This window comes from Trematomus bernacchii, unplaced genomic scaffold (assembly GCF_902827165.1).
Source record: "Trematomus bernacchii unplaced genomic scaffold, fTreBer1.1, whole genome shotgun sequence".
In the NCBI taxonomy this organism is placed as follows: Eukaryota; Metazoa; Chordata; class Actinopteri; order Perciformes; family Nototheniidae; genus Trematomus; species Trematomus bernacchii.
This window is the reverse complement of record NW_022987518.1, coordinates 409,120-426,781: the sequence shown is the minus strand read 5'-3', so window position 1 is coordinate 426,781 and position 17,662 is coordinate 409,120. Positions and strand designations below refer to the sequence as shown.

The 17,662-nt window shown below is 38.2% G+C and overlaps 1 protein-coding gene and 1 long non-coding RNA gene across 3 annotated transcripts; one reads left to right on the top strand and one right to left on the bottom strand.

The window, feature by feature from the left end:
* Window positions 1-1,979: 1,979 nt before the first annotated feature.
* Window positions 1,980-3,259, bottom strand: LOC117471652. 2 transcript variants are annotated; one of them, XR_004554806.1, is made up of 4 exons: window positions 3,186-3,259; window positions 2,845-3,032; window positions 2,680-2,741; window positions 1,980-2,229 (listed from the first exon to the last, which is right to left on the bottom strand). It is a non-coding gene; the product is annotated as an uncharacterized LOC117471652 (long non-coding RNA). The 2 variants fall into 2 exon arrangements; XR_004554805.1 differs by having other exon boundaries at window positions 2,885-3,032.
* A 4,383-nt stretch (window positions 3,260-7,642) lies between these two features.
* On the top strand, window positions 7,643-10,327 carry LOC117471635 (cationic trypsin-like). Its single transcript, XM_034116774.1, has 6 exons — window positions 7,643-7,700; window positions 8,464-8,638; window positions 8,819-9,004; window positions 9,114-9,175; window positions 9,881-10,026; window positions 10,123-10,327. Exons 1-6 carry the CDS (start codon window positions 7,658-7,660, stop codon window positions 10,303-10,305), a joined length of 795 nt encoding a protein of 264 aa, XP_033972665.1. The 5' UTR covers window positions 7,643-7,657; the 3' UTR covers window positions 10,306-10,327.
* Window positions 10,328-17,662: the final 7,335 nt, after the last annotated feature.

Sequence of the window (17,662 nt, the reverse complement as noted above, 5' to 3'; positions counted from 1 at the left end):
ATCACTCGTTATCAAACACAATGTTTATGTTACTGCTGTAACTCCCATTGTCTGATCGGCCAGAAACTACCCACGTTTGCTAACGGCTGAGTCCTGGAAATATCTGCGTGACGCGTCGACGTGCAGACAACAGCGGACCAGTGTGGATCGTTGAAGAACCGCTCATCGCTGCTCGCAGCTTTCATTTTACAATTGAGTTCCATATTTAAAATAAAAAACATTCATAACAATAGTTTAACCTGTTAAGCACTGAGCCTGTTTTTCAGGTCTCAGGCTCGAAAATGCCATTCCCAGAACAAATGACCATATCTTCCCTTCTAAAAGGGGAAAATTAATAATCTTTTTTCTCAAAGTAATGATAAACCTGTGAGTTGGATGTAGAAAAGTCAGAATCAATATAGATGTTTTTTATTTTAAAGAAAATTCAGATTGAACATAGTAAAAAACAGTCAATTATAGTGTCCGTCCAACAATTAGTTTTCACTATTTTACTTATAGTGAAAACTACCCTTGGATGATGGGTTAGTAGACTAAAAGCTTTAGGAATTCAAAGTACAACATATAATAAGTACCCTGTATCAAGATTGATGCAAAACAAGTGACATTTGACCTTTTTAGAGAGATTTAGCAAAAGAAAAACACTTCTGGGGTCATTTGGGTGGATTTGACCTATCTCTGGCCCCCCTTGGTCGATTTGGATGATTGACATCTCAATCTAATTTTAACCGCTAGAGCCAATGGAATCGAGGGAAAGTTCCACATACACACACAGGTTACCAAATAAGGAGTGAGAGTGACGCGTAGCTAAAACCGGAGCTGCGACACACTCTGGTGGCTATTCATTAGCAGCTAATTTTTATTCTCCGAATTTTGCATAAAAATTGAATTATGGATTATCAATAATTTTTTCAAAGTGACAGACACATTGGAGTAACCTATGGATTAACCTTCAGCCACGTTTTTTCTCGTTTTAATGCCATTGAACACGACTTTTGATCAGAATAACAGCTAAAGGTGAGCATATCTCCGTGTTTTGCTACGTCGTGTGTTGTCTGTATTTGCTTCCCCTGTCACGAGTTCTGATCGCTCAGTGATGATCCTTATATTTCATCTGTGGAATCTCAGGATGTTAGCTAAGCTTGTTTGTGCAGATCCAATAAGTATATCGATTGGTATAGCTAGAGTTCTGTGCTAACGGCGTTAAGATTTTTTCTCCCAGGGCTAATTCAGAGGCTCAGCGTTAGCCTTGTGGTTTTTTTTGCTAAAAAAAAAAAAGATCAGTTAGCTGAGTTTCTTCCCATTACATAAAGAACGTTACTAATTATAGTTAATCTTTTAATGTAAACCAACCAGCTGGGCAGACGGACAGCTTTTGAATACACACTTAACAACCGTGGTGTTTGCACATCGGAGAGTGTCTGACTCCTAGATGACAATATAAAAGGTGTTGTTTTTAATACATAATTGAATGAACTTGAAGATTAAAACAAATTGTACTGGCAGATTCATGTTTTTCTTATGTATGTAAATATTTGTCAACAATGTTTCCACCAACAGGCAACAGTGAAAAAGACAATAGATATCCATAATGTCCACAAACTGTATCCTCCTTTACTAATTACACTTTGTTCCCTTCAACCCAAAAAAAAGTCACAAGTCGACAAAACTGTTTCCATGGAAATCAGAAATCTATACATTAATCTGACAGACATTAACTGGCACACCCCATATCTAATAACACATTTCCCATGTGACGTTACTCAAAAATCCAACTTATCCAATATCAGGTCCTTCACAGAGGACACACCACCACTCTCAACATCCCACAACATCTCCAACAAGTCAACTTTATTGTCAATCTTACAGTTTTTGTGTACAGACAGAGAGATCGTAATACTGTTTCCCACAATCCCGAGGACTATACATATATACACACCTGTACACCCACTTATATATATATATATATATATATGCACACATTAAGGGGCAGTCAATATGTACAAAATAACAATCACTAGAATGATGAATATATTGCAGTAAAAATGTTACATTAGTGCAAAATACTGTCAAATGCAGCTTAGAAAGTGTCTGGTGCTGGATGTGTGTGTGGGGTGTGAAAGTCCAGGTCCAATGGGGGCATGGGGGAGAGGTGGGAGGGAGGGGGGAGAGTTCAGCCTCCTGACAGCCTGGTGAAAACAGCTGTTCAATGCAATAACTGTAACTATTTCACTACACAGGAAAGACAGAACAAAATGATCAATCGACCATTGGTTCAATCTTTTAACAGATCATGCTAACCTGGAAAAACTCTCTAAAACTCTGAAAGACAAAATAACCCCCTCAATAAAACCTGTTTCCTGTCCTGCAGTACATTTAGAGCTGGTTCCTCTTCACACCAGCATGGCCACGCAGTTCCCAACAACAGAACAATTTGAAGTGATAAGATAAAACAATATATCCTCTTCTCTCCTTTAATGTTTCTCCCTGTTGTCTTTTTATTCATTTATCTTCCTATCTTTCTATTTTTCTTTCTTATGTTTGTTATAAATACTTTATGTTTTATGAATGTGTTTGGTAAAATATGATACTACAAAGTGTTCTAAAAAGTTACCAAACTCAAAACTTTAAAAAAGAACTCAGTGTGAACTGTTTTATTATAAAATAAACAAGTCATCTCACCTTTTCCACCATCTGCGTTTGCCGTTGTGGGTCCAAGTCCTGAAATCTGAACTGTATCATCTCTGAAATACAAGAAAAAGACTTAAGATTCATAAAAAGATTTCAGTTTTCTTTTCAGTTGGAGTTCCTTAGGAGTTTAACTTTCGGACATATTGAAAAAAAAACCTCTCAGTACGGTACGTTTGTTACAGTCAGGATGTGTTACAGTTTCAAGACCCTTCATAGGCTCAGGTAGCTTCAGCAGAGCGATGTCATGGTTCCCATTAATGTCTGTCCTTCTTTCAGGTTCTTCTTGGATCTCAACTTGTGTTATCTGGTCACCTGGATGCACACCGAAATATGCTTTCACCATCCTGCAAATAAATAAAGTTTAAAGGATGACATCAGTTAATTTCTGCAAATGCTTCAGATTGTAATTGTTGAGGTTATTTAACATGAAGACATGTTACTTATTTTATGTTGACATTTTAAATTTACATCAAATCATTTAATTTAATTGTATATACCTTTTTAAGTAAACCGGCCAACAGCAAAAGGAGAAGACTTGTCATCATGCCCGCCATCTCTGCCAGAGTCTGCCCTCCTGGTGCCACAGTGGAGCTTTCTAAACCTCTTCACACTGTCCTGTTGGCCTTCCAGCCACCAATCACCTCAGGAAGGTTTATCCACACAACCCCATTGGCTGCACAGATGGGCCCATTTGCACATTAATGATCACTTATCAAATGATCCTGCCCTATGACTGAAACATTTATCAAAAATACAAGAACTGACCTCATTGTGACTTCAAGTAGATACGTATTATTAAAGAATAAGAAAATATTAGTTTAAGTTGACATTTTGACTGGAAGGAATTCCATTTGAAGCAATGAAGTGAACATGTTACTGTATATCTGTACAGTAGGTGACTGCATTCACTTAGAGATCAGTTTCTTCCTTCAAACAAAGGGAATAATAACCATTTACTCTGGGCTTTTGGGTTGCAAAGGTACACGTGAAGTGAAGTAAAGTTAAGGTTGAGTATCACTTGTTTATTGTGTTTTTTTAAAACCCACTATTTCTGCAATTTCTTTATTTTAAGCAGAGACGACAATTTATCCGATATGTGATAAGACATTAAAAAAAAAATGTTTGGGCATTTGAATGTAAATGATTTCACCGACTTTCAGAGTTTTATTATAAGAAACTGGACATAACTGGATTTAAATCAGAAATTGTTAAATAGCACTGCAGGAAGAAGGTCATCTTAAAAGTGATAGCTTGGTGTAGGGCTTATAGTACTATGAGGGTGTTTTGTGTGTGTGTGTGTGTGTGTGTGTGTGTGTGTGTGTGTGTGTGTGTGGTGTGTGTGTGTGTGTTGTGTGTGTGTGGTGTGTGTATGTGTGTGTATGTGTGTGTGTGTGTGTGTGTGTGTGTGTGTGTGTGTGTGTGTGTGTGTGTGTGTGTGTGTGTGTGTGTGTGTGTGTGTGTGTGTGTGTGTGTGTGTGTGTGTGTGTGTGTGTGTGTGTGTGTGTTAGTGTTTGTGTGCTGAAATGTTGTATTTGTTCTCTTTAAGTGTAGCAGCAGAAAGGGTGGTCCTCACTCTCACAAGACTGGATTTTTTTGGGTCAGTAATTGTATTTTTATTTCTAATTAAAATGTCAATTGTGTGATCTTGGCTCTGCTGAGTTTCCTCTCTTCAGTCGTTAAATAATTTCCATGTTTTACTGTCCATTGAAATGAACCACAAGGTTTTTGATCAGATTATGCCCGTTTGCATACTCAGTCCAATATGTATTTGGTGTTGAAACAGAGGACTCCACACATCGCTGAATTTGCCTACTGGTGTGGGGGTGTTATCGTATGGTGTGAACATCATAAATTGATAAACCAAACGTGAGCACACTACGGCTGCTATTGTCATATATCCAAATGTCAATTTAAATATCAAAATGTCGGTGTAATCTATCACTAAAACCTCGTGGTTCATTTCAATGGACAATTCAGACATTTCATTTTACAATTTTATCTCCTCGATTTGACTTAAGCTACACCGACGTGTTACAGAGCTGAGAGCAGCCACACACACACACACACACACACACACACACACACACACACACACACACACACACACACACACACACACACACACACACACACAACACACAGACACACACACACACACACACACACACACACACACACACACACACACACACACACATACACACACAACACACAGACACACACACAGGCACCCACACATGTATTCCTGTAAATGTACCGATGTGAGGACCACCTTTTCTTCGATACTAACTAAAGATATAAAAATAAAATAAATAAATCCCGCATTACAGCACACACACACACACACACACACACACACACACACACACACACACACACAAACCCATCTTAGCAACCCAAAAGCCCAGAGTAAATGGTTATTATTCCCTTTGTTTGAAGGAAGGAACTGATCTCTGAGAGGTTTAAAGGGGCCACATGCAGAGTGAATGCAGTCACCTACTGTACAGATATACAGTAACTTGTTCACTTCATTGCTTCAAATGGAGTTCCTTCCAGTCAAAACGTCAACTTAAAGGGCCCATGTCATGGCCATTTCCACTGATCATAATTACATTGTTGAGGTATACTAAAATAGATTTATACTGTGCAATTTTCCAAACTCACATTGGTTTCGCATACAGCATCTCTGTCAAGCATGTGTATTCAGCAGTATTCACTTTCTCCACTAAACGACTCGTTGGAGCTCTTGCCCCCCCCTCCCTGTGAGCCTAGTGTGCTCCGATTGGTCAGCTCGGCCACTCGTTCTGATTAGTCAACCACCAGAGAGGCTGCGCCCATGTCAGTGCTTTTCCCGGCTGCTCTCAGCGTAACATCAGTCTTATCATGGCGTCGGTACAGCGGTATATTTTATATACATATATATTTTTAACTGTTGTTATAGAAGAGTGTGACGGCCCCAGGGCCTTTGTCTTACGATGGGGTGGAGCTGAAGAAGCTAATCAGCACGATCACGGACACCTCCGGACACTACGGCCCCAGTCTCTCTCCAAAGCGGCTGCAGGAAGACTAACTCTGCGATCCTCTCAACCACCTATCTTTGCATTTACCACAATAAATGTGCCGTGGTTTTGTAAACTCGTGTATGTCTCCTTGTCTTTCCGTTGTGGCCTACGAGCCGCTCATAACAAAGAGTAAGTTATTTTTACCCGTTATAAACTACTACTGTTTGATGAGAAATCAAATCATGGTTTGCTATATATGAATTCAGGGAAGAAAGGATAGGCCTACTAAGTATTTCCATTAAACTTTATTTTTAGAAATGTTCAAAATGAACATAAATATACATATATACACGGTATATCATCCATTCCTCCTCCTCTTGCCTGCGCACAGCCGGTGCGGTGCGGTGCCTTTTAGCACGACGCCTCAGTAGTAGTAGAATCCCTTCCCCGTCATGGATTGTCCGCCAGGATCTGGCTGGACGAAATCAAATGCAAATCACAAAATATTAGAGAAACTTAGTTGTTTTAGATTCGTTAGTAGTAGTTGTGTAATGAACAGCTTGCCTGCTAATATGCTAACCTAGCTTTGTTTACCTTGGTAGCTAACACGATATGAACGTTAGCTTGGAGGAAAGGCAACTATAATGCAGTGTAATAACACTACTATGAACAAAAGCTAGTGGTTCATATTAGGCTAGCAATAACGTGTTTATAATTGCAATCGTATACGGGTATTCTGCTACCATACAATGTAACTTGCATGAATACATTGTTTTGCGCTAGCATACAGCTAGCCTCGTTAGCTACATGCAGTATATGTACGGTCACAATGTACGGTAAACCGGAGTATACTGTATGAGTATTCCGTGTGTGTGACTGCAGACATTCTCCTGCCATGACAAACATGTAAGGCCATCTGCTGACATTGTAGTTGATATATTTAAACGCTAGCAACGTAGCATCACAAAAATGTTTTTCTGACCAAAACTAGCTCAAGCTCCGTGTGTTAGATCGCTACGCCAGCTATAATGTAATTACGTTTCGCGACTGACCGGCAAATCACCCGCAGTATACTGTCAATAGGTATTTTGTGTGTGAATGCAGACATTCTCCTGCTATGAGATACATGTATGCAAGGCCATCTGCTGATATTAGAGTTGATATATGGAAACTCTAGCAACTTAGTTAGCACAGTTAGCACTGTGTCAATGGCTTAGCAGTCCAACACAGTTTACACATTTAAACAGTCTTGTTTGATAAATACACAAATAACAATGCAAACTTACAGGTTGTATACCCAGATCTTCCCCTGCTCCAAACGGTCCAAACAAGCTGTGCATATCCGGCCTCAAACTGGGCAATGTTTTTGGAAGCTTTCGTCTGTGAAATGCCGGTTCATCGAACCTCTGGAGGAGGAACACGCCGCTGCTGGTGTGGCCATAGCTCTTCGGGATTGGTCCATTTCGTTCCGGGTACCGCATGACATCAGGCGGTACCCGGAAGAATCAAATGGGCAGTGACGTATCTCCAACGAGGCGTTTTGGGGAGGTATTTTCTGTGTTAGAGTTTTACTCGCTACAGGGTGTACTTTCAGGGTTTTGACTCTGCACACCGTTTACATGCATAAAAACCTTCATAACACACAAGGGGACGGGTAATAACCGGAAAAGCATGACATGGGAGCTTTAAGGCCAACTCTTACTAATATTTTATTTTTATGCTTAAATAATACGTATCAACTTGAAGACACAATGAGGTCAGTTCTTGTATTTTTGATCCATTTTCCACCCATAGAGCAGGATCATTTGATAAGTGATCAGAAATGTGCAAATGGGCCCATCTGTGCAGCCAATGGGGTTGTGTGGATAAACCTTCCTGAGGTGATTGGTGGCTGGAAGGCCAACAGGACAGTGTGAAGAGGTTTAGAAAGCTCCACTGTGGCACCAGGAGGGCAGACGCTGGCAGAGATGGCAGGCATGATGACAAGTCTTCTCCTTTTGCTGTTGGCCGGTGAGTATCAGCTTCTACTCAGACTTCTGCTGCCTACTTTCACCATTCTTATGCTCTGAGATAGCACTTAGGTGAGTTAAGTATTTAGAGTTGAGTTGAATTTCAAACTGTTTAGAAAGCCAGTGTGTTGTTGTCTCTTCTTCTGAAACCCATCAGGATCCTGGAAGCTGAATTCCAGATCAGATTTCATTTAGTGTTTGTTATAAAGGATCAGATGTTATCTGTTCTCTGTAAACTGTTCTGTAGCTAATACTTTCAGTGTGAATATATACTTCTACCTCCTGAATCTGCTTCATGGGTTTCACTTTCTTTGCTTCATTTGTTCTGTTTTTAATTCAGCAGGTGAACCTATATGTTCATAAAATAGTGTGTGTGAGCTTAACTGTGTGTTTCAGTGTTGGTGTATAGGCTACTGAGTATGCTGAATGAAAGGCAGGTTTTCCTATAGAATCAATCATTTATGATCCTAAATATCTTGGTGTCTTCTTTTCTAAGGACACATTCTTCTGTTTTCTTACATAATACACTTTAGTAAAAAACATCTTATTGATATTTATTTTCTCTTGTATTATTTTGCACTGCATTTGATATTGAGGTAATCCAAAATAACAGAATGTAATCAGGTTACATTACTTTTATACTTTGAGACTCAGATAAAGTTACTGATTACATTTCTTTGTCACGTAACTGACCCTCCCAACCCTCTCTACAACAACCACTGTGTTTAACTTTCAGTCTCCTGGTGGTGGGTTTTCTCTTTCAGGTGTGACAGTGGGCAGAGTGGTGGATCTGCAGAAGAGAATCATCAGAGGTAAAACATGTGCTGCTACTGAACGTCTGTACCATGTGCAGCTGATTGATGAGAACGGGGAACTCGTGTGTGGTGGATCACTGATCAATAAGGATTGGATTCTGACTGCAGCTCATTGTGTGAGTAGGTGAGAAAGATTTACTTTAATTACTTACATACATTCAATCAATAAATATTATTTTAGACTTACATTTAAATAACATAAAATATCATATCATGTCCTCATGTTTAATAACCCGTAGAATTACAATTTAATGCATTTGCAGTAATTAACTGATGTCACCCTTCAATGTTTTATTATTTGCAGCACGAGGATGGCAATTCTAGCTGTGCATCAACTTGGCAAAGTAAAAACAGTTAATATCAATATCAACCATGCTGAAATATATAGAGACGATATAGGGACCCATGACATCGCGCTGGTGAAGTTACCTAAAGCTGAGATGGGATTTGAAATTGTATCACTTCCTGACTGTGAAAATCCTCCCCAAATGTGAGTTGTGATCTTAAATAAGTCAGAGAGTGAAACTCCTAAGGAACTCAAACTGAGATAAACCCCTGACATCTTTTTATGAATGTTACGTCTTTTTCTTGTATTTCAGAGGTAAAACAGTTCAGATTGCTGGTCACGGAGCCACAACGGCAGACAAACATGGGAACAACGGTGAGATGAATCTTGTTTATTTTACAATAAATACTGCACACACTGAATTATTTTTTAAGTTATAAGTTTGTTAAAAAAAAATTAAACTTTGCATTATCATATTTTAACATATTTATAAAACATTGAGTATTTACAACCAACATAAGAAACAAAAATACAAAAATGTTATGTTATAACAACTGAAGTTTGATTCTTGGCTTTTAAAATTGGCCCAGGTTCACAGGGTCATGGAACATAGGTTTCTTTCTGTTGGGATTTTCATTGTAATTGTTGAGATGCAGCCGATTAGGGAGAGTAGTTTGTTCCAGCTGTTACAGGCCACTGGCTCCTTTAAGAAGGGCCTAACATCCTTTCTTTAAAAAAAAGCCTTTTATTAAACTTCTGTTTTTAAGTGTGTATTTTATGCCCCTTGTAGCACTTTGTGATTACTTTTAGCAATGAAAGGTGGTTTACAAATAAAATGTATTGTTATTATTATTATTATTATTATTATTATTATTATTATTATTATTATTATTATTATTATTATTATTATTATTATTATAATAATTATTATTATTATGTGTGCAGGGAAGTTGGTAACATTGTTGAAAAATATTTACATACAGTACATAGGAAAAACATGAATTTGCCAGTCAAAAGTTTATTTGAATTTACAAGATCAGTAGAAAATGTAGTAAAACACCTTTTGATTTTGTCATCTAGTGGGCGGCCCTGAGTCAAAAACTCTCCAATGTGCAAACACCGAGGTTGTCATCTGTCCCCCCGAAAGCTGTTCATATGCCACAAATGAATACGCTGGTCGTGAAGTGGTCTTCTGTTTCAAAAGAAATCAAGTGGATATAAGTGATGTGAGTTGACCTGATTGACCAGCTTATAATAAATAAGTATTCCAGTAAATGATGCAGAAGTCTGTGTTTAACAATTTGTACATATCTCTCTCTCAGGGGGACTCTGGTGGAGGAGTGATGTTCAACTGCATGATTTACGGAGTGATTGTTCGCGGTTTTGATGAGGCTTGTACTGGACCAGGAACAGCTATGAACGTCTGTAAATACAAAGACTGGATCGAACGCATTACCAAACGTAAATTTCCAATAGATTACATTTTGAAAGAAACTGCCGTTTAACAGACATGTATTAACATGTATTAAAACATTCTGATTGACTCTAAATTGGCTGATGATACATTTATAATTGGTTGGTTTACATTAAATATTCAACTCTTATTAGAAAAGCTCTTTAAGATAGTAGCGTCTGAGTTATAAATGTTAGTTTAAACACTCTTGCCTGCAAACATTTGTTACAATACACAATAAAGATGTATCTTTCACCTCTTTTTTAATTTAAATGTGGAACCTGCTAAATTATAACCTTTTCTCAATACAACAGAAATTGCACAATATTATACAGAGTTTGTATTTTTAAAATGAAAAGTCTGTTATTCTTGTGAGCATGCTGATCTCATTCTCTGTTAGCTCAATCTGAAGTAATGCATGTAATTCTTGTTTCCCACAAAATCAACTTCTTGTTTAATGTTGTCATTTAAAATAAAAGAAAGTCAAAATCAATATTTCACTGATTGTTTGTTTCTTTATGAATACAGCGTCACATGAACACATTTCTGTACAATTCAACTAATCAATATCTTTGAACCTGCAGTAACAGTTTGTGTCCATGTGGGGGCAGCTCGATTTAATATTGATCATAGTTGCTTTATGTTACTAATGAATGAGATCTTACAGCAGTCTGCTTCTCTGGCCATGATGTATTCAGGGTGCCCTAGTTTTTTACAGTTCTGTCAACACAACCCCATTGGCTACACAGATGGGCCCATTTGCAAATTTTTGATCACTTATCAAATGTTCCTGCCCTATGGCTGAAACATGTATCAAAAAACTGACATCATCGTGTCTTCAAGTATATAAGTATTATTTTATCATAAGAAAATATCAGTAAGATTATATTTTTCTTATCGGGTGGGGGCGTCTTCTATTACTCATTATCTAACATCAACTGTAGGCTTTAGGAATACACTCTATGAATATGCTCTATATCAACAGCCATTGGACATTAACCAGAGGTGGAGAAGTACTCAGATCTAGTACTTTAGTAAAAGTAGAAGTACTCAGATATTTTACTTGAGTAAAAGTAGAAAAGTATTATCATCAAAATATAGTTAAAGTACACATCTTGGTTTATCCGACCTTCACAAATGAAGCCTACTTCAAAGACAGAGGTGTTACGTATTGCAAAGCCACCAGTTGTGATCGTGTTGTCCGTAGTCTGAGTTGATCCTGAGATGATTAACTGTTTGAACTGTTTGAATACTGACCACTTGTGTTGCCACATGTTCACCGTGTATGTAAACGTTCTGAAGAGGGAGAAGGTCGTCCTCTCCGATCAAGCTTAGGGAGTGATGGATTACATTGAACAGGATTATGGAAACAGTGAACAAAGAAAGGGGTGACTCTATTCCCCTACTGGAACATGAACACAACAGGTTTATAATGTTACAATACATTTACAATAAAGAACACAAGTTACTAAACTCATACTCACACATTGCTTCACTCACTCTCACATCACCTCAAAACGAGTGCTTTTTGGTTTTAGTTTAGAAAACGTTCATTCTTCTGTTTTACAATATCTTTCTTTAAACGCTGTGAACACCTGATTAAACACAAATACTGTGTACTGTGTTTGCTTTGAAGTCATGTACTCACTAAATCAGCATTAGTAAACTACTCTCTATCCTGTAGGCTTAGCCTTTAATGTAAACTGAAGTTCTGTATATCTGCTGCATGTCATTAGGAGGACACCTGATGTGTTTACAATACTGAAGATGCTCTTGTTGATAATTTGTGATCTTCTCGCTCCCAGGAAAGAAACTTAAAATAACGAGACTAATGGAGTCTCTGAAAAGGTTCAAATGGGTAGTTTAATTAAGTAACGTGGTTAAAGAACAAGCATGGTGAATGGAGAGACAAAGCCGGTGTTGTCTTGAGGGAGGCTGCAGCGAAGGGAAGAGAGCGCGTTATCTTTCGTCCTGCCTTTTTATCCACGTCTCGTTGTCCCCCGCTGTGCAAATAGTGGGTGGCCCCCTACTCATTTGCCGGTTCGATATCGCGAGAGCACAGATGATTTCGACATTGATATTCTCTGCCTACTTCCTTAAGCATTTTCTCCTCATTATCTCTGTCATGACTTTCTATTTAATACCTTATAAACAGCTGTAATACTTAGTTTAGAAGTCCTAGTGGTTCCGCTCCGGCACAGTTCTTATTTTACGGAAATTCCCTCTGACGTCATAGCTTCTCACGTATCTGTAAACACTACGATCGACTAGACCTTCATTTAATATTCAGCAGTAATAATATCTTAACGTCTATCGATAGTAGATAGTAGTGTTAAAGTCCGTACGTTTGTGTGTAACACTCCAAGTCATTTTCACTTTACATTCAGAAAACGCAACATTAGTCACAAGCTAACCGGATAAAGGATTTTTCAGAATAAAAGCTTGGCATTGATTTCCTGAGAACTTCCGGGCTTTTCCACAATAAAACAGCTTTAAACTGACAATATGTTTTAGACTGAATTATGCTGTTTAACATTGATTTTAATTTCTAACAATCCCTCCTTTCACACCATTTAAGGTGTGAACACAATACTAAAAGTAATAAGTTCTTCATCTGACTGCTTTTGAACTGACGGTATGTTTTAGACTAAATCATGCCATAAAACATTGAATTTTAATTTCTAACAATCCCTCCTTTCACACCTTTTAAGGTGTGAACACAATACTGAAATCAATGAGTTCTTCATCTGAACTTTGCATAGTACATAACTCATATCAAAAACATACTATCAAAATGGAATGGTTCAAATAACCGTCATCAAAAATACAAACAATACATTGGTTGGTCTTCTGGTGTAAAAGTTTTCCCTTGTGCATAACTTTTAGTTTTAACATTCAATATCACTTTTTAAAATAGCAGCAACTTGTGGTATTAGAACATTTCTTACTCCCTCCTTTCACAGAAACCGTTCCCATACCACATTCAGTGTTAAGGCACTTGTTTTACAAAGTATAAAAACATACTATTTAAAAATCACATCACTAATAACAGTATAAAACATAAAAGTTAGAAACCTTTTTTGAATAGTGCAAAGTAATACCACTTTGTAGCTGGTTCTTCATTCTAATGATTTCATCATTTGAAATATATTTCATCATTTGAAATATCACATGATTTGGACATTCTTTGAACAATCTCATCATTTATCATCCATATCATTTAACATCATTTACACACTGTCTTCATTTTCATCAATATCTGTATATGGGTTGAGTCGTCTTGTTCTGCTAGCAATTGAAACTGTTCCCTTATGAGAAATTTACCCTCCCCCCTTTCATACTTTTTAAAGTATGAAAGTAATATGTTCTCTAGAAAAGGCCGTGGTGATCAATCGGTACGTTAGGGTGCGGGTACATGGAATGCAACTCCAACATCTAGCACTCCCCTGGGCACCCCTATGCTATCCTTGTACACTGTCGAGCCTAAACTCCCTCCTTTGACTGGTCTCTTAGCCCTACTGGTTTTGGGGCGTTTCGCCATGTTGATTAACTGCCCCACTGTCATTGGTACTGCATATAAAACATCACTGGCTGTACAAGTGCACAGGTCCCAGTCTAATCCTGTAGCAAGACTGCATACAAGGGTTTAGTTCCATGATACCATCAAACATCTACTCTGGGATACGGCATTTCAGACAGTCATTTCTGGGAGAAGATTTTGGTCAGTTACAACAATTGGAGAATTTCATCACTTATGGTTCCTACTTCAGTACCTTTGGGTGGTCCGTTCTAATGCAGTGATAAAGTTCCTTAAATGGTGTGAAAACCGGTGGAATATCAATAACTCATTATACCAATTTCTCTTCAATTCTGGTCTGCTTAAAGAACTATGCTAACCCCTTTAACAGTGTGTGGAACCTTGGGCGTCCGAGCATGTAACAGTTATTCCCTCCTTTATCAAGGATTTTTTTTAAAAACAGAAGTATTTCATCCATGGTTTGTAGTTCAATTTAGGAATTTTCACTTATGGCGGATATGTTTCTACTTTAAATAACATCTCTAAATTTCAGGTCATCCCTGATTAAATGGATGACCATTAGGAGGTGGTGACGCTTGTCTTTTAAACTCATAATTTGGTGCCGTGCGCTCCCTGTGTAGCTGCAAGTAAGATTTAAAACAACTGCTGGGTGGGTTGAGTGACCCCTTCTCCCTAAACGATATGGGTTGTCAATAATATGCACCATTGCAATGAGTGATCCAAGGTCCCGCATGTATTACTCCCAATGATATTGCTTTTTCCAAAATTAAATGTTCAATCGCTCTTTGCCCAGTGTCTTTTCCAACTCTCCATCTTGGAGACAAACAGTTCTCCTATGGTAATAACTATGCTACAATGGCGAAAACAATACTTTAGATTGGGATACTATATTTGGCTTGGTACTAAGTCCCCTTTAACATTTTCCAACAAACACAGATGTGTCTGTTCTTATAGAGTGGTCACTAAAACTATCCCTTTAACTGGAGATCAATATTGTAACACATTAGATCTCTACCAAATTCACCCATGAATAAGTATCTCTTAGGGAATAATTCGTTTACATGATGAAAAGATTGAAGAATATGTTCTACTCTGTACTCCTAAGTCCCAAAACACTCACTGTTTAAAGTGTAGTGAATATTTCCATCATGTCTGCCCCTTTTTCTCATAGTACCCTCAGTGTGTTTTAGGATTATTTCCTCTTTATTGCTATTTTAATTTCCCAATCTATTAATTCATGGCTAATAAATCTTTTTGTCTTTACGTCAAAGTCAATTCAAGTTTGTTTGTGAATAAGTGTGTTTATGTATAAACTCACTAATTCCCGTTTTCCTTTTTCTCCTCCTCATGTTGTCTCAAGCCACGACCCCCTCACATTCTGTTCGACCATGCCAACTCCTCAGGTTCCGTCTTCTCCTCTGGTTCCTTCTTCTCCTCAGTCCACCAGCTCTTGAACCCTTCCGCTGGTACTCTTTTCAGTGGCCCAACTGCTTTGCATTTCATCTCCTTCTTTATAGTCTCTTCGCTGTTGTATGGAGGGCGTATTCTGCTTTCATGTCCCACACTCTGCTCTTGTGCCATATCTCGTGGCTCAGCTTGGAACTTCATGTCCTGATGAGAGTATGCCTCTTTATGTCAGCATGCTGTTCTGGTTCTGGATGCAGTCTTGTCGTTGTTGGTTCAGCTCTGGTTCTGTCTGTTCGATGGAGAAGGAGGACGAGTCTCCTGTAGTGAGGTCTTTTGTCTGATAGGGGTCGTAGTAGTCTGACAGACAGAGAGAGAGAGTCCAGGTCTCGGGACGCATTACCTATAGAAATTCTAACACACTGAGGTAAAGTAAATCCAACCTTCTCCACTCTATCTTCTAATCATACCATCTGTTTTAGTTGTTAAATGCCATCTAAACACAATTAATGTCTACTAAATCCCTAAACATTGCTTTCAGCCACTGTAACACATCTACTCCAAATAACTCATCCAATAAACCATCTTCTTCTATAAATTGAAATACTTACATGTTTCAAGCACCACATATTTCACACACTATAAAAGGACGTCCCCATATATTCTCGAATTTTTTAAATCTCACTATTACTTAGCGCAATAGTAACTTTTGTGACTGGATACATCTGTGCACTGTCGCCACAATCTGTTGGGGAATTTTGTTCATAGAGTTTGTACATACAGTTGTCCTCGTGGGTTAGTACCCTGTTTCTACTATAATAACTTTTCAATAATTGTGCTCAGGTCACCAGTCGGTTGTCCATAGTCTTAACGGGGGTGTTTCTGGTACAGACTAAAACATGGATCCAGTGTATTTGGAGATTCCCCTAAATTGTAAATCCCCATCACTTAAATATTCCGATCACTTAAACCCATCTCATCATTTGGTACAAGAACTGCATATAGGGGGGGTGAATGATCTTGATTGTAACCTCCTCATCTTTGTGAACGAGTATTTCTAACTCCTCCTCTTGTTGCTCAACTGATCTTTTGGCTCTGGGGATAAGTGAAAGTCTCTGAAACACAGCTGGTGTTTTGTTAGTGATGTGGGCATTTTCTACGAGTGAACTAATGGATCCATGTCTTTCATGATATTGTACTCCCCATCCAACCAGAAAGGTGCCAAGTGTAATGAGCACAATCAACAATGCTATTCTGGGGCTATCCTTAGGGGACCCCACAATTGCTTTGGCTTTGTTCTTGACATAATCTCTATTTTATCCATGGTTTTGTCAGTTACAGAATGTAAATGAGTACAAAAATAACGTATACGAAAACAGAAACTAAACGTTGGACTCTTTTTCAGGTGAAAAAACAAAATAGGTTTTCACTTTAGTGTACAATCTATAAAAATCTAAAGACAATTCGTCTCTTGAGCTGTTGATCTTAATCGTATTTCTATTTATTGTTTTTGTTCCAGCTCTGCCAAATCAGTCCTAGCTTCCAATAACTTCTCTGGAAGTTGCCAGTGAACGGTGACAATGTGTGAGGTGGTGTCAATTTGCTCCTTTTTCTTTACCTTTAAACCGGAGCGCGTGGGAAGTTCTTTACAACTTGTCACGGTTCCGACCACCGGGGATCAGCCCACTGTGTTTTGGGAACTTTCACCCTTACCCAATCACCTGGCCGAACAGGAGTCTCTTCTGATGTCTCGTCTGGTATCTGTGCAGTCTTTCCTAGCCTGTGTAGACAAAAACTTGGAAAATATTACTCAAAGCTCTGACATATTCATCCACTTCTATTTGTCTAATATCTAAAACTGGACCACTCCCTCCTTGGAGGAGGCCCAAGCTTTGGTATACCTTTTGTTGTTATGCGACCTATTGTTGACAGCATGTTAGTATTTATCAACTACAACGTTACCGAAATCCATTATCTGACTAATCATGACCTTCCCTCCTTTGAGCATAACATGCTCAATTAATATCGCAATGATTACTCTATTATGGATAGGACATGGAAAACCCATAACGTCGTAGCAAACACATATAAATCCTCTGTGTACCCACAAGGCGTACAAAGATGTTGTGTGATGTATCGTCTTCCAATGGTATAAATGCACCTTGACTAAAAATCTGTCATTAGTACAAAAATATAGTTTACTTCTTGTTGGTTCAATAATGGCTTTTGTCATGGTACTATGTATCAGTGTTGCTGCGAAAAAACCACACTGGTGTTGCTAATACGTCTTAATAGCTCTAGTATTAGAGATTGGCTGACACTGTTAAACAAACAAATCATGACAGAATAATATGTCTTTAAACTAGTGGGAAATACGAACTACTCTCACAGAGGGTTGCACGCAGAAGAACATGAAGGGCTGATGTCCCTCACTTAAAAATAGATATTGCTTTATGCACTACTTTAT

What these genes read in the sequence shown, in the direction of transcription:
- LOC117471635 (XM_034116774.1), top strand. Translation starts at nt 7,658, where the DNA reads ATGGCAGGCATGATGACAAGTCTTCTCCTTTTGCTGTTGGCCG. An exon ending in TGTGAAAATCCTCCCCAAAT is followed by an intron (nt 9,005 to 9,113) that starts GTGAGTTGTGAT and finishes CTTGTATTTCAG; the next exon opens with AGGTAAAACAGTTCAGATTG. An exon ending in AGACAAACATGGGAACAACG is followed by an intron (nt 9,176 to 9,880) that starts GTGAGATGAATC and finishes TTTGTCATCTAG; the next exon opens with TGGGCGGCCCTGAGTCAAAA.